The sequence below is a fragment of the Prorops nasuta genome, unplaced genomic scaffold (genome assembly GCF_024137725.1).
Source record: "Prorops nasuta isolate Cenicafe-Biocafe unplaced genomic scaffold, Cenicafe_Pnas_1.2 PNAS00021, whole genome shotgun sequence".
Classification (NCBI taxonomy): domain Eukaryota; kingdom Metazoa; phylum Arthropoda; class Insecta; order Hymenoptera; family Bethylidae; genus Prorops; species Prorops nasuta.
This window is the reverse complement of record NW_027116818.1, coordinates 2941186-2966007: the sequence shown is the minus strand read 5'-3', so window position 1 is coordinate 2966007 and position 24822 is coordinate 2941186. Positions and strand designations below refer to the sequence as shown.

At 39.5% G+C, this 24822-nt stretch overlaps 1 protein-coding gene across 2 annotated transcripts in view; it reads left to right on the top strand.

The window, feature by feature from the left end:
- Positions 1-24822, top strand: part of LOC136781000 (protein kinase C, brain isozyme-like) — a 43660-nt gene that overhangs the window by 4106 nt on the left and 14732 nt on the right. The window contains exons 2-4 of one of the 2 annotated variants that reach the window (XM_066739646.1): positions 15125-15156; positions 15243-15325; positions 18995-19106. In XM_066739646.1, the coding sequence (XP_066595743.1) occupies positions 15125-15156; positions 15243-15325; positions 18995-19106 (227 nt within the window). The remainder of the gene's footprint in view (positions 1-15124; positions 15157-15242; positions 15326-18994; positions 19107-24822) is intronic. The other variant, XM_066739645.1, reaches the window with a different exon arrangement.

Sequence of the window (24822 nt, the reverse complement as noted above, 5' to 3'; positions counted from 1 at the left end):
TGTACAATAATAATGTATGAATATATTTGAGCAACTTTTTGTCATTCTTGAACAGTTTCTTCTTATCCTAACGTTTTTTATAGCAGACACCTGTCCAAATAGTCTTAATAAAATCTGTTGTTTACTTTAAATAAATAAAAATTGTAATATGACAAAATAAAGGAAAACAAGAGAAAAATAGATAGCTAATTTGTTCATTTCTTGACGACTCGTGCATCCACGAATTGCAAGCATAGTGGTTTGACCAGAGTTTCTACTGTACACGAGAGAGAGAGAGAGAGAGAGAGAGAGAGAGGTTTGAAGCGTGTCAGCAGCGAGCACACGTGACGCCGGAAACAGCTGTTGCGGGGCCAGAGCCTCTCATTGAATGCTCGCAGATAAGCCAGCGGCTTGTCCGATCACGAACGGGCCGAATCTACTTTAAGTGCCTCGTCGCTTCTGCCTGTCAGTTTCCGGCCTGCTTCTTCGCTCTTTGACTTTCTCACTCTCCCCCGTATACATGTATGCATTCAAACACACGTTGAAATCTATTTTTTACAGCCGCGAGAAAACTCCTACGTTCGTTCGGCAGAGATAAGCGAGATTTTCCTCGATATTCTTTCTCCCTCTACCAAGTGGAAAAAGTAGTTGGCACAGACGCTGGTCCGTAGACGCTTGGCCCTTTTCCACTGGCGATTACTCCAGACTAGAACGGTTTATGCTGGACGGAACGAGTTTTCGCTGGATTAATGAATGAAAAGGCGTGCGATTTAGCTTTGTAAAGCAACGGTGACCTTGAACACTCTCACTGGTTAATAACAGAGGTATTCGTGGAATTGCAAGTGATTCCATAATTAGTTTACGTTAACCGCGACTATTTCTGCCCCGATAGGAAAATCCTTGAGTCATGTTGTGTCAGTCGGGGCGATTAAGTAACCGACTGGTGATTCTCTCTCTCTCTCTCTCTCTCTCTCTCTCTCTCTCTCTCCTATTCTTTCCAACACTTCCTAAAAATGACCACCTTTTTCATGACTTACCTACTGTTAATCAGCTTTATCTAACCAGATAGAAAATATAATAGGCTTCGCTCGAGGTGTTATATGAATCATGTAACCACGATTCTTCAGCTTTTTGCTCCTTCCCCGCGTGCATAATCAGCAAATTACAAGTATCACTTGCGTGAGTTTTTTTTTACTCGTATTAATATATCATTATTCTCGTGCAACTTTATTATCGCGGAGCTCGAATTCGGTTGGCAGAATAACGAGCTATCGGCAGAAAGGCTTAGAGCCTGTTATTATTTACGATGCGAGAGACTCCTCGCTTCGAGTATCGTCGTATCAAGCACGCAGGCGTCCTGGTGTCGTCCAATACTCCTAAAATGCAAATTCCATTTGGCTCGACTCGATAAACAATTCGCGCACTACCAAGAAGTTAATCAATTCCACCGGTGACTTCGTATCAATGTGAAAAAAGTTTGTGAAATTACAGCAACCGTCGTTGTATATTTACATTGACCTGTAAATAATTTATTGATAGTTGTTAACTATGGAATTGTGGTAAAATTACAAGTATAAAATAACACGCCAAGTCGTGAGCATCTGTGTAACCCACACGTCTCTCTTTGTAATGTTATATTGGACTGCAAAAGCATAACTTGATAGTTATTACAACGTAGTTGTCGTAAATTTACATTGAAACGCAAAAAAAAAAAAAGAATTTGACAGTCATTACTACAGAATTGTTGTAAAATTACAAATGTAAATTTACAACGTCAGTCGTAATATACAATTTTATCGCAGTAGTATGCTATGTATACTAAATTTATCGCCACGTTTCTTCTGGTAAAGTGCCTTTCATCGATCTAGTCGGAACAATTATTTTGAACTCGGTTGATTATAGGAATTCCCATTAATTTGCCTCTTCCAGTGATTTGCCATTAATTTCGTCAGACGGTTTCTTACATAGTCTCTTTTTCTCACTGTATATGTGTAGTCTGGCAGATTAATGGTGGAAGCAATGTGCCGTGGAGGGTTATCGCGTAATTAACAAATCGACTTGTGCCATTGTGCGACGAGTGGGCATTAATGAGGGTGCTTAAGCTCGTTAACGTAACATTAGAATCTTATTATTTGTACGATGACTTTGCGCCAAGTTTAATATAGTCACGCTGGCATAGAGTCACGAGGCTCTCGCGTCGTAGAATAGAGTTGGGGATAGGGTGAAGAGGATTTAAAAAAGGGAACAGTAGAGAGGAGATGCGTGACTGAGAGATAAGTAGATAAAGTGACATAGAGACAGACAGACATATATAGAGAAAGAGAAAGATTTAGGAGGAAAATAGTTATCCAGGGACTACTATTTAATCTTGTTTCACCTTTGAAATAACTCCTGAAGCACTGCTCGTGCTCGACTTTTCATCCTCTCGAGATTATACCTGACTGCAGTTGGAATTTTTCTACTGAAAGTGTGAAAAAACCCTCTTCGAAGCGTATCATACAGATATAACAATTGAATGAAAAGAAACGTTTAAAAAATCACAATTCTCATTCCGCACTTGACAGTTATAAATCTTTTTAATAACCATTATACAATTCTCTTCTGCATCTAATTTTATATACGTTTCCACTAGCATAATTTGATCGAGCTTATTATAACCTGGCCATTTTCCTCATAATTTTACGCTCTCCTATTTGTATTCGACAATCGTAGTATACGCGAGCCCGAGCGAGAAAGAGAGGTGGGCAATTTTGGCACGAATCTACAGGCTCAAGTGGAAAGGTTCGTGAATAGTCAGACATGGTGAACGGGGGGAGGGGATACGCCGAGCTTATGACGTCACGGCAAGAGGGAAGATATAACGTCGGATGCTTTCCATGGGATTAACCCTCGACTAACCTCGTCAGAATACACGTCTTCCTCAGGCAGATATTATGATTTCAATAATACAGGCAAGATGAAACCCTCCTAATGATTTTATTTTAATGGCATACGCGCGTTTTACCTCCCCAATAATTCTCTTGCCTAATCTCCTTCTTCGTATTAGCCCCACTCCCCCCTTACAACCTATGATTCAATTGCAATTGCAATATTTGTCGTCGGTTTGTGCAAGCTCGCAGTAGTAAAGTCTGAAAATAGAACGTCAAGTGGAAAAAGAAACTCATGGGAAGCCATATGGTTTCCTCCAAGTATTTCACCAAGGATGATTTCTTCCTTTGGTTTTCCACTTTGCTGCTTGATTGTTCAACCAATGGATAAGCAACTTTCAGAGCCATGCTGGCCTCCATTCGACGTCGAAACTTTGCAAGAATTTTTCTTCGACAATATCCGGCCATTTTTTTTATTCCCTTCCTGGTTAATAGGATTAAAGAATAACCTCGTTAAAATGGAACGTAATTAGCCGCGATCCGTCACGACTGCGAATGGAATTAACGTTACCCGGAAGCCGTGCGATCTGTGAAACTGCGTGTCGGTGCTTCTCAATATAAGCATTCCAAGAAAATTTTCGAAACGAAGAAATATTTTTTTGTTTTTTACGAAAATGAAAGGCCGAGAGAGAAGAGATTGGTAATAAGAATTAGAGCAGAGTGGTGGGCAAGCAAACAGGATTTAGTGGGACGTAAAAGTGACGAGGTTTCTGGTCCATCGGGGAGGTCGATTTCCGGAAGTTGCGCGACGGGTGGCTCATCGATGTGGAAGTGGCAAGTGAGAAGTGTCCAGCTAGTTGGCAGTTTTAGCCCTTTGCGTCTATCCAGGCTTGTATTCTCTTTCCCTCTCTATTTTTCTCTCGCTCTCTCCACTTAAAGAGGCTCTATCAACTAGATTCATACCGTACTGAACAGACATTTTTTAGTTTTCTATAAAAACAGAATTTTTTTTATAAATTGGAAAACTGATAAACATATCTTTACGGAAACATTTAGGTAATAATAAAAACTAACCTGTATGACTGGAATATAAGCACTCATATCAGTTTTATGTGACCTATATCTCAACTTTTCTCTCTTTCTCTTAGTTACAACGAAACATTTTTATTTTTATCTCGATTTTCATTTTTCCCAAGTCATTTTAATCGTTCAAGTGTGCTCTACAAATTTACTACCTAAAATATTTGTTATTATCTATAGGAAAAGAAAACAATTAATTTATTTCGATATTTTGTTGGAAAAGAAAAACAAGTTTGTAAGCAAACTCAGCGTACTTTAAGAGAATGTTATTTAGTTAATTTGTAGAGTAAACTTAAACGATTAATATAACAAGAAAAAAAAAATGAAAATTGAGGAAAAAATAAAAATGTTTCATTGTAACCAAGATAAAGAGAGGAACGGTATAAGGATGTAGGTCGTAAAATTCCTATGGCTGCTATACAATATTCTATAGCCAAATGTGCTATATAGTTTCTATTGCTGTCAAAATGTTTTCGCAAAAATTTCCCCATTAATTATTCGCAATTTATATAAGAGAATCCTTTTTTCATTGAAGTTTAAAGATCGTCTGACTACTACGATAATAATTAAGTGGCATGTACATAAGACCCCTTAATAAAACCTAAAAGAAATTCCATAGTACCAACTGCTGAAAAAAATCTGCCCGTTTTTCGTTTAATTTCAATGATTCAGCGAAATTCTGCTGATTCTCTTAATGAAAAATACGCTTTTTTTTATTGGCCCTTTGAGGAATGTCTGTTGAAAATGGGAGGGATGGATCACGGGAAAGGGAGAATGATTTGATTCGAAATTACCAGTGCAATCCGTTACTCTTATCGGATTTGCAGGAGGTCGTAAAAGGTAATGCTAGGTCAGAAGCCAGCAAAGTAAATCTGATCGCTATAGCGACTGCACATTCAATGCTGGATAACTCTCATATTCCAGCCAGAGGATTTCTCAAACGTTCCACGAGCCGCCTGGAGAAATTCTAATCTCTCCTTATCAAACAAGAAATATCTGGATTTTCTTCTCTCGAAAAATCTGTCTGGAAAACTGTATGCAGGGCAGCGATAAAAACCCCAGCGTTCTTGCTCGTAGCTATAGTCGCAGTTCTTCTCAATTTACCGAGAGAGTTAATTTTTTATCAAAGGGAATGAAATTTTTAAAGGTTGATTGATCGAGGAGTATATAGTACGTAAAAGAGGCTAGGTTTCGATCAGTGATATAGTTATATTGGTACAGATTTTCAAAGAGAATTGGGGGGGGGGGGGGGGGGTGCATTTTGAAGGAAAGATTAGTAGCAGAAGAGGTCGGATGTTGTGGACGAAGCGTAGAGTCAGTGAAGACAGCGAGGGAGGGCATCGTCCAATCGATGTTCTCTTCCAGAGGGTGAGTAGTGTACTTGGACCGATCCGAACCAACGCTGAAAATAGCAAGGAATACCTTCGGACCTTTCCAACCTATACTTACCCCGCCATACGTTACCCAATTACCGCAAACCCAACCCAAATCCCACCTATAAAACTCTACGATCCTCTCCAAATTTCCTGCACCTCCTAAAAATCATCCCTCGAACACACGAACCTTTCTCGATCATCCCTGCCCATTCCCCCAGCTTCTCCTCTTCCCAATACACGATCCAGCTCTCCCTATTTATCTCTTTAATCTGAAAATAGCAGCACGAGCTCCACGTGAAGCCAGCCATAACGAGCAGTGCTTGTCCTGCACTTTGCAACCAACATTTTGCCCAGATTCCTGGTCTCCTGGAGACCTCCTGCTTGCCCACCTACACTTGTTGGGACAGCCACTTTCATATACCGAGTATACCGAGGGATCAGAGATGCTCCCTGGGAGACTAGAAAAATTTGCTGAATTTTTTCTCTTCGACTGTACAAGAGTGGAGAAGATTGCTGAAATTTAACACAATCATGGTTGCTTTAACCTGGAATGATGTGTAGACTATTTGAAGAAACAAATGAAACGAGGATAATATCGCGTAGTTGAGAAACTAATTTTATTAATGATGTTTAGTATTGGATAATGGATTGTGTATAAGTGAACTATGTATAAAATTGCAATTACTACAAGTTTGTAATTACTGTAATTTCAATTTGCAAAAATGAAACTGCAAAAGACTGTATCGTTCAGTCTACATATTTGTATTATCCTCGTTCTACCAAGTCCTGCTGTAATAAAGTTTCTCCACGCGATTCTCCACCCTTTCTTGCCAAACTCGACAAAGTTTATATATATATATATATATATATATATGTATATGTATATTATACAAACATACAACCCATTTTTTCTCGCTTATGTACAAATTGTCCTCTTCTCCACACAGGGAGATAATATAAAAGTATATTTTTACTGTGTGTCTTCAAGTTTACTGTTATATTTTGTCATTCCAAGACAGATGATTGAAACTTTATACTTATATAATTATTATGTGATCATATTGAAATACACTTGAAAAAATTAATCATTTTTCCTATAGGAATGAAAAGATATGACAGTATACAGCTGAGGGCAGACAGTAAAAAATTTACTTTAATATTTTCTCTGTAAATTCGCCCTTTGATCCAATCAACTGGTGTCTTTTTACAATTCTGACTTTTATCCTTCTCTCTCTCATTTCCCTACGAACAAAAGAATTTTTTCTTGCGAGATAAACGCAGCGAAAAATTCAAGTGGAGCGTTCAACGACCGAAAATAATAACGGAGTTGAGATCTGTTTTATTTCGCCTGTATTTTCATCATACTTCCCTCTTCTCTCTCACTTTCACGAGGCAAATTGAAGCTGATGGAAAACTCTGCTACACTTTGCGATTTGAATTAATGTTTCGAAAGGAGGAGTCTCGTTTTCGTTACTTTCGGTCTCTTTTTTCCTTTAAAAATAAGATAAAAGAGTATATACAGACGCGAATGAAATCTCGAATTTTGATAGCACCTTGACGTAATTTCACAGTAATCTGAAATTTTATCGTAATCCTATTGAGATTTTTCGTTTTTCATCTTCGGGCTGAAAAATTGTTTCCTTGCATTTGCTGGCTCTTCCTCTTCTTTAACCGCTCCCCTCCCCTTTCTAATATATTCGATCCATCTTTCTCTCTTTACTTTTATAGCCGTCCTTCGTTCATAAACGAGCCCGTCCTATTGCCGATTTTATTTATAGAGAAGAGAGACGACAGCGTGGAGATCTATGGTTACGATGCTGAGAGACGTTAGTGGTGACTTTGGAAAAAGAAATTGGCCCCCATCACCCGTTTATCACGATTCTCTTTCACCGTTTTTCGCGAGTCGCTGCAATAATAGACTCGACAAAATAAATAAGCATCCTATTGTAAACAGATATTAACGGACAACGTGATGTTATCCAATAGAGCTAGCCCTGGTACTTGTTCCTTTATAGAATTTTTTTAGTGACGTTAAAACGACCAATTTTTATCCCCCTCCTATTCTTAAATTTTAAAAATTATCGTATTTTCAGAGCTTAATGAAATGTAAAAAAAAACCTTTATTTGTTTAATCGATAATTCTCTCATCGGTTTATACGTCGTATATTTTGTATTATTTTTTTATGGATACTCTTGTAGAAATTTTCATTTTTCCGTCAGGTTAAATTTCCCCTCGTCAACAGATCAACTTATTCACATCACGATAAAATGGTAAAGTTTTCGGTTCTCGCGGGTCGTTTCCTCCGAGTTATACACGTGGCACGATCTGAAAAAGTCCAAGGTCAATTCAGAAGTATTCACGATTCGCTCGAACGTTTTTCGCATTCATCAAGCTTTTATATTGTTTCTGGAATTTTCTTACTTTAAGAATTTTCGAGGAAACCTTCGTAATAACAGTGGTAGCAATATCAGGGAGCAAAAACTTGAGAGAAAAGTGGATTTTTCATGAGATATAGGGGGAGGGGGTGGAGGAGGTAGAAACAGGAGACAAAGGTTTATGTAAGATTTTTAAAATAAAGAAAAGAAAGTGTAGTAGAGATAGAGAGTTGGGTTTTATTGAGAAATGATATTAGGAGGCTGGTGTAATAAAGGTTTATTCGATAGTTCAAAAAAAGGGATATAAGCCATTATTAGCAATCGATGGTGCAAGAATAATGTAAAATGGCTTTTAGCATAATTGAAGTAGTATTCTGGCTTGGTTATCTTTAAGCAAGTACATCGTAGACGAAATCCTCAGGGATTTCTAGCAGTTACCTCCTAGTAATTGCAACTCTCTACTCCCTATCTTCTCGAGCATCTTGTTCCTTCGCACCTACACCCCCTCCCCCTTCTCTTCTTATTTCAATCAATCACCTATACAATACTGTCGTATTAAAAGTCGTATCTATAATTTTTTATATCTTCAATTTTTTCCACCTCGTATCTTCATCCTCACTTTAACTGCACTTGCAAAACCTTTTCTGGCCAGTAAATATTTACACTGAAATAATAAACAAAATTGATTGATATAATGAATCATGAATAATTTAATTATTATAATCAAGTATTTGTCATATCAATAAATTTGTTCATTATTCTAATGAAGAATGCTCACTGGCTGAAATTTTATTTAGCATAAGTACTCACCAATTTCAACGCTTCACCTGATTTTTTTCACTGATTTGTATCATCTGAAACTTTCATTTAATCATGCATTCCTACGTATTTTAATTTGTAAATGTCTAATTATTGCGAAATATATCGTAAATGTCACTTACGACTTCTATTCTTAACACGTCAGTATAACAATTTCAAAATTCACAATAAACTTATCAAAATTTCTCACTGAATTATTCAAACATCTGGCTACTTTTGTTGATGAACGATCGAATGAAATTCCAAGTGGAACTCAACAGGCAGTTCATTGGCCTCAAGCCAAATCACGCCTGTTTATTCAAGCTTTACCTTCAATTTTCCAACAAGGAATTTTTCGTATTCGAATTCAGCGTAACATTACTTCGACACCAGAAAGAATTATTCTAGTCTTCATTTTATTGCATAGAAACATTTGCGATGGTGAGAACATTTTTCCTATAAGCCAGCAGGCAAATTTGGTTAGATAAACTGAACTCGAGCCAAGAATGATATCGTTACATGCACTATACACATTTGCATAGTATAAATCCACTTTGGCAAACTACAAACCTGTGCAAGCTTCGCAACGAAACCTTCGCAGCTTTGGACTACTCTATGCGACACTCGATGAAAGGAACGAGAGAACTGGCAGTTTCTCTTTCTCAAATTACCTTCGATCTGCTAAGTTCGAGGTTGCCTAGAACCCAACTGTCGTTACGTCACGTACCTCCCATCTCCTCTTACGTCGCCTTCAACTTTGACCTGCATCAACTTCCGGTACACGGTTTATCCTAAAACTGATTCGACTCTACCGGTAGTTTATCAGAGTAAACACAAATTTTGTTTAATTATTTCAAAACACGTGTCTCGATGATTTTTTAAAACTTTGTTATATAGACACGTAAGAGAAATTACGTAACGTAGTAAAGTCGGGGTGCGAGACGCCCCAAGCCACTTTAAATAACTGCGAATTTATAAGTATTCGGTAAGTTGATTTAAGAACGATGTGGATATTTTTTAAATCTTATAAATACCTTCTGGGCTTTTTTTATAACGACTAATTATACTCTGTTGGTTTAGAAAAATTAATAACGTGATGAAGATAGTGTAAAAAAATTAAGAAAGATTAATTAAGGCTATGGTGCAGCCCCGCGGTATACGTATGGCAAAGATTAAAATGCTTGTCGTCGATACACACGGACTGTACAGTATCTTTTGATCGAGAATAAAAGCCTGAACCGGAAGTGCCACTGGTTGCGCTTACTCTATAAGAGAGTATATGTAGGTAATCTCAGGGATCACGGAAGTTTGATGTTGAGATTCCGGAAATAAACGTGTGTATATAGAAAAGTTAATGAGAATGGCGAGGGATGCCTTGGGGGGAGAAGACGAGGAGCACGCGATACTTTGCCCGTCATTTGTTTTACACGAAACTAAAGGAGAGACGTAGGGCGAATTTGCGATGAGTCGATGGGACAGTCTTCGAATTGGCAAAACGCCAGGGAATACGCTAATTACCTGACAAAATCCAGCTCCCTCCTCATTATAGAGATCGTCGCGATACAGCCAGCTCTAACCGTTGCTGACAACCGAAACCGGAAGTGGATGAACGAGGCGCGAAGAAATTCAGGAAAATTTGTCAAAGAAATATTAGGATTCTCCATTTGTACAACTCTACGCTGTTTTGCATAGCTGATCGATTTTCTCCAATCGTTGGATTTCCATTGAATCGTCGCGAAAGTTGACAACTGAAACCGGAAGTGGATGAAGAAGCCCGAAGAAATTCAGGATAATTTGTCAAAGGAAGATTTCTCGATTCGTGCTTTCGATTATTTTGTGAAACTGATGGATAGGTAGATTATCCTTTATCGGATTCGCATTCGATCGACCTGAAACGGCCACCTTCAACCTAATCTCAGATAACAACCGAAAACGGAAATGAAGGATGAGGTCTGAACGAGTCCAAGAAAATTTGCCATGGAAAGATTTCTCGCTTGGTACTTCCGGTTCTTTTGTAAAACTGATGGATTGATCAATTATCTTGTATCGGGCTTGTATCGAATCAACCAATAATACGACCACCGTTGAGCCAGTCTCTGATAAATGGCCGAAAACCGGAAATGGATGAAGGAGACTCGAAGAAATTCAAGAAAATTTATCAAAGAAAGATTTCTCGATTCGTACTTCCGCTTATTTTGTGAGAAGCTGGTCGATTCTTTTAAACCGAATTCCCATTGAATCGTCGTGACACCTGACAACTGAAACCGGAAGGGGATGAAGGAAACGCGAAGAAATGCAGGAAAATTTGTCAAAGAAAGATTTCTTGATTCGTACTTCCGGTTATTTTTAGAGAAACTGATCGATTCCCTCCTATCGGTTTCCCATTGGCTCGAATTAATACGGCTAGGTTTAATTAAACCAATCTCTGATTAGAACCGAGAAACCGGAAGTTGATGCGATCGAGGCCTAAAGTAGTCCAAGAAAATTTATCGAGGCAATATATCCTCTATAGAACAGGATTAGCGTTGAATCGTCACGATAGCCAATGAGCAAAACCGGAAGTGATTGGAGGAGGGCCGAAAAAATGGAAGAAAATTGTCTGAAATAAATGTTACGTTTCCAATAAGTATATACATATATTGACAGAAGCCATGACACCGCGTTTGCTTTCTTTCGCCAAGTTGTACACACGCGTTAGTTGCATTATGCAGCTCGAAGCATCGCGAGAGGGCTTTTTCATACTCGACTCGGCTCTGGGTGGCATCCAGGCTGATTCCGAAATCGATGCTCGCCAGGCTAAACCAATTAGAACGGAACAAAGGCTCTCGAAAGGTTACCCAGTCCCCACCCTTTATACCTCTTAACATAAATGTCATCGAGAGTCTTCCCTCCATAAATTAGACAAAATTTATTCCCTCCAAATTTGCATTTCTCTCAATTACAATAAAAATGCCAAGTTTTACGATTAATAAAAAGAAAAGCATGACAAAAAAGAGTTTATCGCATCTGGGCAGATGTGTTTCTACAACTTAGGTACAATGTGTGTGGTGGGCGTGGGGGGGGGGGGGGGGGGGGGTGGGGGTGAAAGAGATAAAGCCAGGCAAATCTGTGATTAGCCTACATCGAGCTTGTACGGATTTGCAATGGTGCATATCCACCAGTAGCGATCGTAACGCCAACTGCCAGTTTTATCTTCCCCTCGCTATATTTTTTACCTCGCAAAATCGTTTTTACGATAAGATATTCGCTGCTCCATCCCCTCCGTTAAATCCCGCTTTTCGAGCAACCAAATCTAAGCTGTGTTTTTCAAGTAGAAACAGCGAGTGGCGGACAGACGGAAGAAAATGAATTTACGCAAAGAATCTGTAGCGTCGATATGAGACATTTGATTTAAGATGCTTCTTGCTGATCGATGGACAGTCGTTGGGACACTTTTGTTACGCGAGATGCAAATGGAACGAGACTAAAATGCAGCAATTATATTCCGCGTGCCAGCACGGCTGCGAGCTTGGCTTCTCATAATCACGCGGAATCGCGTTATTTAACTCGTTTGCAAAAGCTGGTCGCTTCGCTGGCAAACAAAACTCACGCGCTCTCCTCTCGATTCGCTCCTCGTAATCCATCCGGCTCATCGTTTCTCGTATATAAATATTAACCGGAAACGGTATGGATCGAATCACTCCTCCCCCTCCCCCCTCCCTCTTTTGACATCCATTCTCCACGATCTTTCCACTTTTATCAGGCAATAATTTTTGCTGCTCTCTGCAATGCGATATTTGATATTTCGTTTTAATGTTTCGTTGTAATAATCTTGAAATTTCGCGTCCGTTCATTAACGTCTTTTTCCACTGGAAATTCTTGGGTTATTTTTTTTCGTCTAAAAAAATCCCTAATCGATGTTAGAAAAATGCGTTGTTCCGTAAGATAGAGGAGACGCGAGAAGCGGGGGAAGGGACAGATAAGTTTTTGTGGAATATGTTAATCGAGCCTAATTAACATATACGTTACGGCCTGGCGACCTCGTCTAATATGCATAAGCAATCGTCGCTCGCATACGCACACGCAAACACGTTTATAAACCGCCAACCTATCATTTTAATGTCCAGCAGATGGATCGTAAAACTAGTACAAAGTTTACCATTGCACGCCTGTAGTTTGAAAACTACTAAATGCACGGTAACATCAACCGATAAATTATTAACAAACGGAGTTCACACGTTATCCTGTCCAATATGATTTTCCTTACAGCCCAATAATTTCCTTTCAAAGTTGCTGGAATTTCTCATGAAAATTTCTTGTAACTCTTCGAGAAGTTCCCAGAGAAAAAGATTGCATTGTTTTGCAAAGTTTATTTTCAGTCTTGAGACATTTTTTCACTGCAAGTTTGACTGGGGAGGGGAGGGGGATTAAAATTATAATAGGAGAGGGAGGGGGGGGGGGGGGAGTCACACGATGCATAAAACGATGCGCATTGACACCAACAATGACGCGCGGCTAAAATGTGTACGGTGGCCGACGATCATACCGTGTAGAACCTTGAAATATTGATTTGCTCATTGAAGCTGATGTAATCGGCGCGGCGGTCCAGCATTCAGGCGTCACTCGTTGGAGCCTCGTAAACAAAGCTTGACATTGGAAATGCACTTTTAGACACAACGAGCTGCTCTATTGAGTGCTCTACTACCCCTCCCCTCTTCCCTTAATACGATCTTCTTAAAAAATTCAAACGAACTCTACCTTTTTAATATTTACATTATGCGAAATATGGGGTTGTAAAGGAATTACGTAGCCATGCAATTTTTTGAGCATCCGAGAGCTTTGATCCCCTGGCACTTTGTGAAAACAATTGAGTTTTCGACATTTTCCAAACTCGCAGGAATCGGCTTTGAGGTTAATTAGAGAAGAATAGCTCGAATGCACTGGTAAATGAGATTGGAGGGATTTGAAATTTTTTATCGTTGGTTTTACGAGTCAAAGACGTTAATTAATTTCATTGAGAAGGTCTGGCAGGGGGCTTTTATCGACGTCCCGTTGATCCCCTGGCTGTGTCTCGCGACGCCCAGTCGATTTTTCGATACGCGCCATTTTTAGCTCCGCGCAGTGCCAGACGCGTCCAACAGGTGGCGGGGCCAGCTGCTCTCTTTTCTTTCGCTAAGAAACAATGCTCGACTCTCAAGAGAGATTGTATAAATTAAAAAACAAAAAAATCCTTGGAATAATTCATCGAGTTAAACTCTTCTTCTCTCTCAAACGGTTAAAAAGGAGTAAAATTTAGCGAGAGAAAAAGAGATAGGGAAGACTCGGTAGTTCCCGGTTTCCCCGTCCGGCGCAGCTGTCGCAGGCCTAATTATATCTCGGAATAGACACTTTGCGGCAAATTACGTATGTTATCCAGGCTTGTCAGGCGCGATCAATCATAGCGTGTGTGAGAGAAAGAGAGAAAAAATCCGATATAATTACGGAACGTACGAGATACGGCGATCCATCGGCTCGTGTTGAATATAATAAATATATTAGCCAATCACCCCAGTATCACGTTACGGATGACGTATATTTTTATTTATTAATCCACTCGCTTCAAACTCCAATCAATAACCATTTGATTAATTAAACCCTGCAAATATAGAATTTATCAAGACTCGAATACCTTTTTTTTTATCTCAACTGGTGATCCCATGAGAATTATGGAGTCTCTGTGAAGCATTTTGCTCACAGTATCACGCGAGTTTGCTTGGATGGCAATAACCATGGCACCTGAAGTAATAATTATGTTATTTTACAGTGGAACTATTATTCAGTCACGCGTTAAACGATAATATTTCATCAAAAGGGCGTCAAAATAGCAAAATTGAAAGGGACGGGGAACATTCAGGTACTCTTGTTGATATATCGTGAGAACTTGTTTTTATTTATTCATTGACCATTTCCCTAATCATTTACGAATCATAGTCTTTTTGGTTTCGATTTTTATACAGTGAAAGAAAAACATCATTTGTTTCAAATAAATCTTTGTGTGGAATAGCGCCAATAAAATTATTTACTTGCTGTTAATGCAATTTGATTAAATAAATTAAATTTGATTAAATTCAAATATATTATTTGAAATTCAATGAGCTTTTTATTAAAAGCAGGTATGCGTAATTGGAATCTATTCAAATAAACATTTATTTGAACCAATTGAGTTGGTTTCTCAGTGTACCTATAACAGTCGTACATACGTCCATGTAGAGGGTGTCCCATTTTAATCGACCAGAGGCAATTACATCTCGAAAAGTAGCAAAATACAGATCAATGTTTCAGACGAAGGTTACTTAACTTTGAGATGGACACAAGACGGTAGCATCGATTCAATCCACTTCCAAGTCAGAAAATTTTTTCTGCACATTGTTTACTTTCCTAGAAAAAATTTCCTAAGGCGATTAAAATAGGCCAAAATGTATAGCAGATGTCTTCTACTATGATCGAGGTGGATACCTGCAACCACGTATTAATTTCCCCTTAATTTTGAAATATCTTCGTTTACCCATTAAGAACAATTAATTAGTACAGAATGAATTGTTGGATAAAACGATGTGGTCCAGAAAGAGCGAAGGAGAAGGAAGATTATTGGAGTAAAACTAAAACTGAGGGTTGCTTCGTGTGTTGCAGGGGCTTCGGGAAGCAGGGATATCAGTGCCAAGGTAAGAGGGTCCCCGGCTGACCTTGAGAAGAGTGACCTTGAAGGAAGAGGAGGAAACTTTGGACCACGTTTTTCCTTGTGTTTCAGTCTGCAGCTTCGTCGTACACAAGAGATGTCACGAATACGTGACCTTCACTTGCCCGGGAGCTGACAAAGGGGCCGACTCGGACGTAAGTCTTCAGACTCCCTTCTCTTCTACCACACAACTTCAGCTTGACCCTCGACCCTTTCCAACGAGATACATCGACCTTCACCTATACGTCCTCGTCCTTCGATCTTCTGGCTCAGGGACGCTCTTCGATCTTTCCTGACGATTTCCTCGCGGTGGCAAATCTTTTTTTCATTTTTTCCAATCTTTTATCACTGCTATTATCATTCTTACCATTAATATCAACATAAGAGCTGTTAGAATCGAGCCATCTGCATAATACGACTATCTGTACGTTTATGATGGATTCAGGGGATGTTCCAGGGATATTTTGGACTGGAAAATTGGTCGACGAGTCAAAATCGAGGCAAGCTGTTGAAAGCAGCATGTTTCATATTTGAGAAAATAATTTATGAGTAGTTTCGAGGTGTATGTGGCGTGTGTATGTGAAGAAGGGGTAAAGGGGTGAACCGGTAGGGGGTTGTTCGAAAACGTGGAGGGTATCGATCGGTCGCCGACCTTGCCCAACTTGTCAAGCAGCCTGGCTTGGCCCAGTTTCCCTCTCCTCCCTTCCATCTATCTCACACCCCCCTCCTCTTCACTCTCTCTCTCCCCCCCCCCCCTCGTTCTCTCTTTCTAATTCACCGATCTCCTGCACCACCACCACCACCACCCCCTTTCTATAATTTACTCTGCTCTACTCCCATATTTGCTATTTGATAATGTTTCCCCCTTCGATTTTTCTCTTTTCTGTATATTCCCCTTTAAGCCCCCTCTATTTACTCCCAATTCAAATCCTCCACTTATCCCGGGCTAATTAATCGTTCGATGCCCTCTGTTAAAATCTTAAAATAAACTCGAGTTCGCCTGATCAAATAACCGTAGGGGAAGTAATGGTAGCACTCGCGCAGCTTCGGTTAATAGTTGAAACTATTTTGATGACCAACGATTTATCCAGTAAACTCGCTTTTTTTATCGCAAGAATTTAATAACACCGATATTGAAGCCACGTGAAAGCTTCTTAACCTTATCCCTCACAGGGGGCTGCTGTGGATGAAATCAGGAACTCGGGATGGACAGGGTCGTAATATTTCAAGAATAGAGAAAAAAAAACGCCTTCTTTCATTGCCTCATGGTTGTAAATTTTTGTTATTATTTTTTTCTTTTTACGAGAAAGCTTACAATCGAGCAATACACACACATATATACGTATAGTATGAAAATTGGATAGGTAGAAAATTTTAGGAGTAAATAGCATTAAAATAAAATGAACGAGGAGTCGAATAATTAACCGCTAAAGGAGTATACGAGAGTTGAGAATAGGGAGGGGGAGAAATTACATCAATCGGCAAATAAAGGACGGCAGCTACGCTTTCACTATCAGGATCAGGAAATAATAGGAGAGTCCTTGAGCCAGAAGTACCGGGAGAATATTCGGAGTCCTTCGCATTTTATCTCAAAGCGTCCTCAGCTTCGTTTAATCACGCTTATAACCATCCCTTCCCAGAAATGGAATAAGATCCGATCGATTATTGCTTCCACCCGATGAAAATTCACCCGTAAGAAATATCCTCAAAGGTCGAATATTCCTCCAACCGTTTTCATCAATAATTTCCACAACTTTTTCAATTTTCTGTTTTTATTATTATGTTTTAATTGGAGATTAATTTAAGAGATTGCTTGCCTTCCTCCACCTTTAAACGTTTATTTAATTCATGGTTTGATATATTTTTCAACTGGGGGTGTTTTAAGGGGCCAAGGGTGTGAATGAGATTGGTGCGTGGGAAGACGGAAGCGTTCCTGGTTAGCCCGTAGATTACTGGAGCACCGCGTGGGAGTCCTGTGGGATGTGGTGCGTGCAATGCCAGATATTTCCTGGAGGACCCCTGTGTATAGCAAATGCCTATAACTGATTCGGTTTCACATTCTATTCGCGTGTTTAACCCCCTGGGAATTCACCCTCCAACTCCTTCGTTTCATCATACTCGCCTCCCTCCTTTTTTTATTTCATAAAATAGCACATGTATATACGTACACAAATGTATACGTGGCAATTTATCAGCCAACCGAAAGAGAACAAGTTTTACCACTGACAAAATAAAAGAATTCAAAGCGATCGTTTAATTTTGAAGGAAATTCCTGCATGCACTTTACGATCAGTCGAATTTACTTTCGAGACAGAGTTTTTGGGCCAATTCGTCTTATTGAATCGACGCGCACCGGGAACGCTTCCGTATGCAATAATATTTGCTCCGGGGAGTTAAAAATGAAATATGAGTTTTCTCCCCTCTATTTTTCCACGTTCCACCAACACAACGGCGTCTCTTTCAAAGAGACCGAGCTACTTACTCGATTCCCATGCAACTCCTCCTCCTCCTCCTCCTCCTCCTCCTCCTCCTCCTCCTCCTCCTCCTCCTCGTTCATCCACATACGCAGAAACCTTTCCGAGGCATTTTTTCCCTTTTAAACTACCACATGGAATTTGCTTATGGAGGAGGAAACCATCGGCATTCAACGGCACACACGGTGCAATTCTTTCAGAGATTCCTACTATACCTACTAGAGTTTCAATTGTAAAACCGACGCTTTTGCAGAAAACAATATACCACAATAGAAGATTTTCCTTATGAAATTGGATTTTCCTTTGCAATTTATGCCAATTTCTCTGTGGGATCGATGAATTTTCAGCCCGGATGCGGAGTAAAAGTGTCGGTGAAAGTTTGGATCGAGAGAGTAAAGATAGGTGAATTTAGGAAGTCAAGTGGAGAGGCTAATTGCTAATAACAGGCCTGGTTAGTATTATAATGAGCGGTAGCGTGTCGATAATCAGATTTGCACCTCATATTCCCCAGCTCCGCGTCCTTTCTACCCAGAATTTTCACATGGATTTTCCTGGATAACTATCGCCGGGATTTTCTTCATTTTTCATCGTGAAATTGTTTAAAGGACACTCGTGATTTCCCGACAGTTTTCTTTCTTGCAGAATTGGCCATTTTCATGGCTCATTACGCGGAGAAAATTCATTTTCCAGTCAAGAAAATCGTATCGGGCTGAAAGAAAATTGAGTTTTCCGAGTGACCGGTCTCAATCGGTTTCTTCGTCAAACGCGATTTTCCGAAGGCGATGATCAACGGTATGACGGAGACACACGCGCCGGTGCCGACGGTTGCGCCTCCCAGAAGACTCGCAATCTTATCTCAAGCTTTTCCGCTTCCCATCGAAGCTTCCACGTCTCCTCCCAATATAAAGGCCACATTTTTCCCCTTTAGAGACTACAGTGACGATTCTCCACAAGTTTTTAATCCAAAATCCTGCTTCTACCTCTGCGAGAAAAATTGCACGGTGTGCTGAATGGAGAACGAAGATGATGAAGATGCATCGGGTATAAGCAAATTCCATTGGTCCAACGATACAAAACTAAAATTTCCCCGTGCACGCGAGCAAATGATGAAAAAGCGGAGGAGCAAATTCGGGAGAGTTTTTCGGAACTTTCCCGATGGCTCGTGGAATTTTCCTCGGATTTTTTCAGCACGTTTTGCAGCCATTTGGAAGATTTAAAAATTCAAGTCGAGTCCCTTGGTGCTTTCCCAGCAACTCCTGCGTATCCCACCGCTTTTCCGCCTATCCCATGTAAGAGATCCAGAGTTTCGGTGTGTGCGTGCACCTTGTACGTAAAGTTGTGATAACGCAGGACACACGGACGAAGCACCAATTCAAGCAACACACGTACAACAGCCCCACCTTCTGCGACCACTGCGGTAGTCTTCTCTATGGTGTCATCCACCAGGGCATGAAGTGCCAAGGTACCATCTTTCACAGATACACTTCCTTCCGGTTTACGTCGCCAATACACTTACACAATACCGCACACCTATACCAAACTCCGACAACTCTCCGGCCCTCCCAGACTCTCCGACGCTTTTCCACTCGCTTGTCAGGTCTACAGAATTCCGATTGGTCAGACCAAATTTATCTCTTCTTCCAACACTAAACTCTATTTTATATAGTAGCTTCAACGTGGGATTAGAGGCTTATTATCTCAAGTTATCGAGTTTGTGGTAAACTCAAGTTTACAGTTTAGCGAGCTCCATTCAGTAGATTCATGCCGTGCTAGGCAGACAATCTTTAAATTTCTGTATAAACTCAATTCTGTCATAAATAAAGTAACTCGCGCAAATTTTAATTAACGATTTGAAGAAACTAACTTTTTAGATCGATTAAAGATTAGTTGATGTGGTAGTGGCACGTAGAATTTTTGTAAACATCAATTTTTTTCAAAAATGTCTCCTTGCTTCTAAAAAGAGTCTAAAACGTTACGTAATATTTCTGACGAAGGGACCATGCAGTGTAATGAAAAACTACAAACTTAAAAATAATTGATTTTCAATAAATATTGATATTTTGAAACGAACCATCGAAGATTTGTTTGAGATACATGTCAGACCGTTTTGAAAATTGTAGTTTCTAAAAAAATAAGGATCAAATTATTAGAGATTCTGTTGTACAACGATTGATCGTTCCATAAAATTTTGCCATATTATTTTTCTTGGACGAAGCATCTTTTCAGCCAAAGTTAGAGTAGCCTGACTTTTTAAAGTTTAAAATTAGTTGAAGCGACTTAAAATGACAGATACTTCTGCAAAATTGCAGTTGTAAAGATAGAGAGAGATAGAGAGAGAGAGAGAGAGAGAGAGAGAGAGAAGAGAAGCTTTTGGTAAAGCATGATTATAAGCCTTCGTAACATCCTGTACCCGTTGAAAGATTCATGGAGCCCACCAACCCTAACGTCTCAAACCTCTTGGGACTCGACCTGAAACCTTTGGAAAAATTTACAAGTAACGTACTGGATTACCAAGCAACCCTTGAATTAAACTTTTACATACTGATATTTAGACTTGTGCTAAATTTTAATAGTTTAATTGTGCAATGTCTGACCCAGTGACAATACTGTGAACCTGGCAATCAACTTAACTCACACTTACTCGATTGACACATAAAATACTTGTACAAAAAGCACATAAATTTCCAAGTCGACGTTGCTTTCTTCAAAGTGTGTTTTGTCTTTTTGGATTTGTAAAAAAATTCCTCGTGCAATTTCGCTACTTGTTCTTCTTCTTCTTCTATCTCTTCATCTTCCACCTCTGTTTCTTCTGTACTCTGCCTCTACTTGCTAAATCTCTGCTGTCAAGTGTGCAATAGCGTGGCAAACATAGACTGAAAAATGATTCGGCCAACGTAATTTACAAAGCAGCTCGATAAGTTTAATGGGCTCAGGAGTTGATTGTTTGCTCTTGGGACAAACCAGCTTGCCGAGTAAGCAAATGTTTGCCAACTTGGTTAAAGCACGAAAGATAGGATTTAAATGCGTTCCAGCAATGGGAATATCTGCTTATTAAACAGCTACAGGCTGTAACCACTAGAATGTCACTGTGCAGTGGCTGTGCCTTCAACTGGGACGACCTGTATAATTTTTTATTTTTCTTTCCCTTTTCAACTTTCAAATATGCCAATCATTTTCGATCTATGCAAGCCACGAGAAAATCCAGCCACACTTTTGTTAAACAGCACCAGTGCTATTTGGAAAATTCTTTGATGTTTTCCAACATTTTTCGACGACTGACATTTTTTTTAAGCGAGCAACATTACTGTTCGATTGAATTTATTTATATAGCTACTTCTGTTACTTTGCCACCAGTCTATATATATATATATATATATCTCTCTCTCTCTCTCTCTTTCTCTATTTATCTCCTTCACTTTCCGCCGGCGGTTTCACGTATATTAATTCGCATATTATTTATTTATTAGGACATGCATAAATAGGTGTACATACATTATCCTCTGCTGGTACCCATGGGGGAACGCAGTATTAGATAATGAGAGAGGAGAGAGCGAGGAGAAATTGAGGAAAATTAGCCAAATGTTTAATTATTTTCTCCAAATTTAATTAATGATATTTATATTAATTATTTCCTTAAATATTTGTCCAAGCTCTTCTTCTCTCCAAAATGCTATATGTTCATCATCCTATTATCGCTTCCTCGTGTGTGCGTGTGTGTTCGTTCTGTGTGCAAGGGTGAGTTTTGGTCAACGTTTTTATTTCCAATTTTTTCTCACGTGTTTTCTGCACGAACTCTTATCTGACCTTTAACGAGAATTTGGGTTGTCGTATATGTATTATATTATAAGTATATAAATTTTGTACAGAGAGAACCTCGCATTTTTGGCTTGAATATTTTTAAACAAATGATAAAAATATTGAAGCAAAGCTTGCAAATTTGTCTTTGTTAAGGAAATTTTGTCCAAACGCGAAAAGTATCTGTTATTTTTTCCAAACAATCGTGTCCAATCGTCCATCAATTTTTCTCTCGATGCACATATGTAAATAATTGTTTGTACGTGTGAGTGTGTGACCATTTATCCATCACGCGTTTGATCACAATTCTTCCCTCGTGTTACTCATCCTTAATTCGATTTATCAATATATATCGTGCCCTGCATTCTCTCTCATAAAATTCTATCTCGAACAAATCAAATTTCGCGCCATAAAGTCGTTCCATTTTTTCACATTCACGATAGACAATTTTTTCCATTGGTTCACTCTCGTTGGGGTGTAGGTGGGGCTTCTTTGTAGTCATCGCAAAAATTGCTGCAAGGATTCGGAGCTACTGGATTAATTGCCTGCTACAATATTCTAATCATCGAGTTGATTGCAATTCAACCAGCAAAACTACTCTATTGGTTTCCACACGCCTCATCCTCCTCCAATGCAAGCCAGATTTTGCTTTCTCAGCGATAGATATTAATCGATAATCCCTGAATTTCCAACGATCCCACAAATTCGTGTATAGGACAAACCAAAGTTTCTTTGTATTAAATTTAAAAGAACAAATAATGGCTTTTAGAGAATGGCTGGTTTATAACGTAACAAAACGCCCCATCCTCCATTGCAAACTAGATTCTGCTTTTCTCAACAATAGATATTAATTGATAATCCCTGAATTTCCTCCACTACAAACTACATTCTGCATGCTTTTCTCAACGATAGATATTAATCGGTAATCCCTGAATTTCCAACGATCCCACAAATTCGTGTATTTATAGGACAAGCCAAAGTTTCTTTCTAGTAAATTTCAAACGGACAAATAATGGTGTTCGAAAGAATCGTTGTTTTATAATGTACAGCAAATGTGGCTGAACGAGCAATACAGGACTGCAGCGTTTAGTACAGCAACTATAACTAAACGACACATCAGGTTTGATAAACTTGCTCGCACTTTGCTTGACGCGAATAGATAACCCGATGTCGAAAATGACAGGCTGGCCATACGCTCTATGCAGCAGTGACACACGAAAATTACCTGTCAACGTCGATATCGTCAGGACCTGGCACCACTAACACACATCAGACACAAATTGACCTTAGCCAAATCTCCCTGCAATAATCTTCTCATCCCATTTTTTCCTCCACGCTTAAAAATCAATAACTATATATATATATATATATATATATATACAGCAATTTCGTATTGTTAGATCGAGGGTGGAATTCAGTGGAAAGAGAAATGACAGGTCAGACGAGGAAAGTTATCATCTGGGCAAATAATCTGTATTTGGCGAGGTTGGGATTAATCCCTGCACAGTGTACCTTACTCTGGTTGATGATTATTTCAGAAAAGGACACGTGGAACGAAACCTGCACGCGTACACCACCCTTCAACCAGGGAGCCTTGATCCTTTCTAATTGAAAATACTAATCAACATAGTCCTCGTGTGTGGTTCACTACTTATTATATTAGAGGAGAACAAATTTTCTGGATTCCAAACTGTTTCCGGAAGACTCAAGCATCGAAAGAAACAATCAATGATTGATAATATGACCGTGATTTCCCAAATGGGAATCCAAGAGTTACTTATTCTGCCTGATGATTCTTTAAAAAAGGACACGTGGTATCAAACCTGCACGCGTGCTCCAACTCCCATCAAGCACGCCTTGATCCTTTTCTAATTGAAAATAGTAATCGATAGCCTTGATGGTTCAGTACGTACCTTTCATATTAGAGGAGAAAAAAGTTTCTGCATTTGGAACTATTTCCGGAAGGCTAAAGCATCGAATGAAAAAATCAATGATTGATAATGTAACTGGGATTTCCCAAATGGGAATCCAAGAGTTATGAGATTCCACTTGAATATTCCGGCTTAACCTTTTGCTCCATGAGGATTACACGCGAAAGCAGTCCATTAATAATCGCTCGCTTGGCAAATGTTTGCTTTCGTCCAGCACAACGTGAAATGCATATTTGATCGCGCGTCATTGCTCGTCTTGGAAAATAAATCGTCACCGTTTGTTTTTCGGCCACTCGAAAACCGATCCGGAAACCCTCGTGTTTTGCAGCCGTAGAGCTTTCGATGGCCAAAAGCGGACAGAGATCGTTTTATGCAGGTACAACAAATGAGGATTTTCAGAGTTTCCCTATCGTCTCTTCTCCCACATACATCACACTACACAGTTAATCTCTCGAAAAAAGTTTGAGTAATCGGAATTTTCTAAGCTAACGATTAATTGGCAATAATTAACCAAAGTGGACCAAAAATCCTTTTAAGGCACAACGAATGAGAATTTTCAGAGCTTCCGCGTCCTCTCTTCTCCCATATCAAACTATATAATTAATCGGTTAAAAAAAGTTTGAGCAATCGGAATTTTCTAAGCTAACGATCAATTGGATAATAATCGTCCAAATTGGACCAGAGATCGTTTCACGCAGGTACAACGAGCAAGGATATAGTCGATCGGTCGAAAAACGTTTGAGTAATCGGTATGTTCCGAGCTGCGATTAATTGGTAATAATCGGGCAAAGTGGACCAGAGATCGCGTAATAGCCGGAGAAAATGTTGAGGTTGGGCTGCCTCGCCCAGGCTCGATTAATTAAGGATCCTTGGCAGGATATTTCTCGGTGTGAAAAAGCTTCGAGGCTGAAGGTCTGCAGCGGACAGGTGAGGCTCGGCCAGCTTTCGTGCGCCTTTTCGTAAGCCATTATTATATTAAGAGGCAGCGAAGCACCCCGTGGCAAATGGGCCCTTTCTGGGTCATCGTTTCATAAAGGTGCCAAGCTAATTATCAAACGAGACTACTACGCGTCGAGGGAACACTGATCGATCGCCTTTCCCTTTTTCCCTTTATCAATATTATGCGTGAAAGCCCCTTTAGCTTCCCTAAAGACACACAATCCCTTCGACTACACCGAATAAAAATCAAGAAAATCTCTCCTCGATAGCTTTCCCACTCGATCAAGCATACCAAAAAATAAGCTGCAGTTTTTAAGCCCGAGGCTCGAAACGGGGGGATATATTTGTTCATTTCTAGTTTTTAGGTTAAGAGTCCTTTTCTTTCATCCACTTTCACGGATCGATACGATTCTTTCTTTCCTTCTCTCCGCGAGTATTCCTTTCTCCGGTCGTTTTCGTGAAACAGCCGGAAGTCGGGTTTGTTCGAACTCGGATAAAATTGGAGGGATAGAA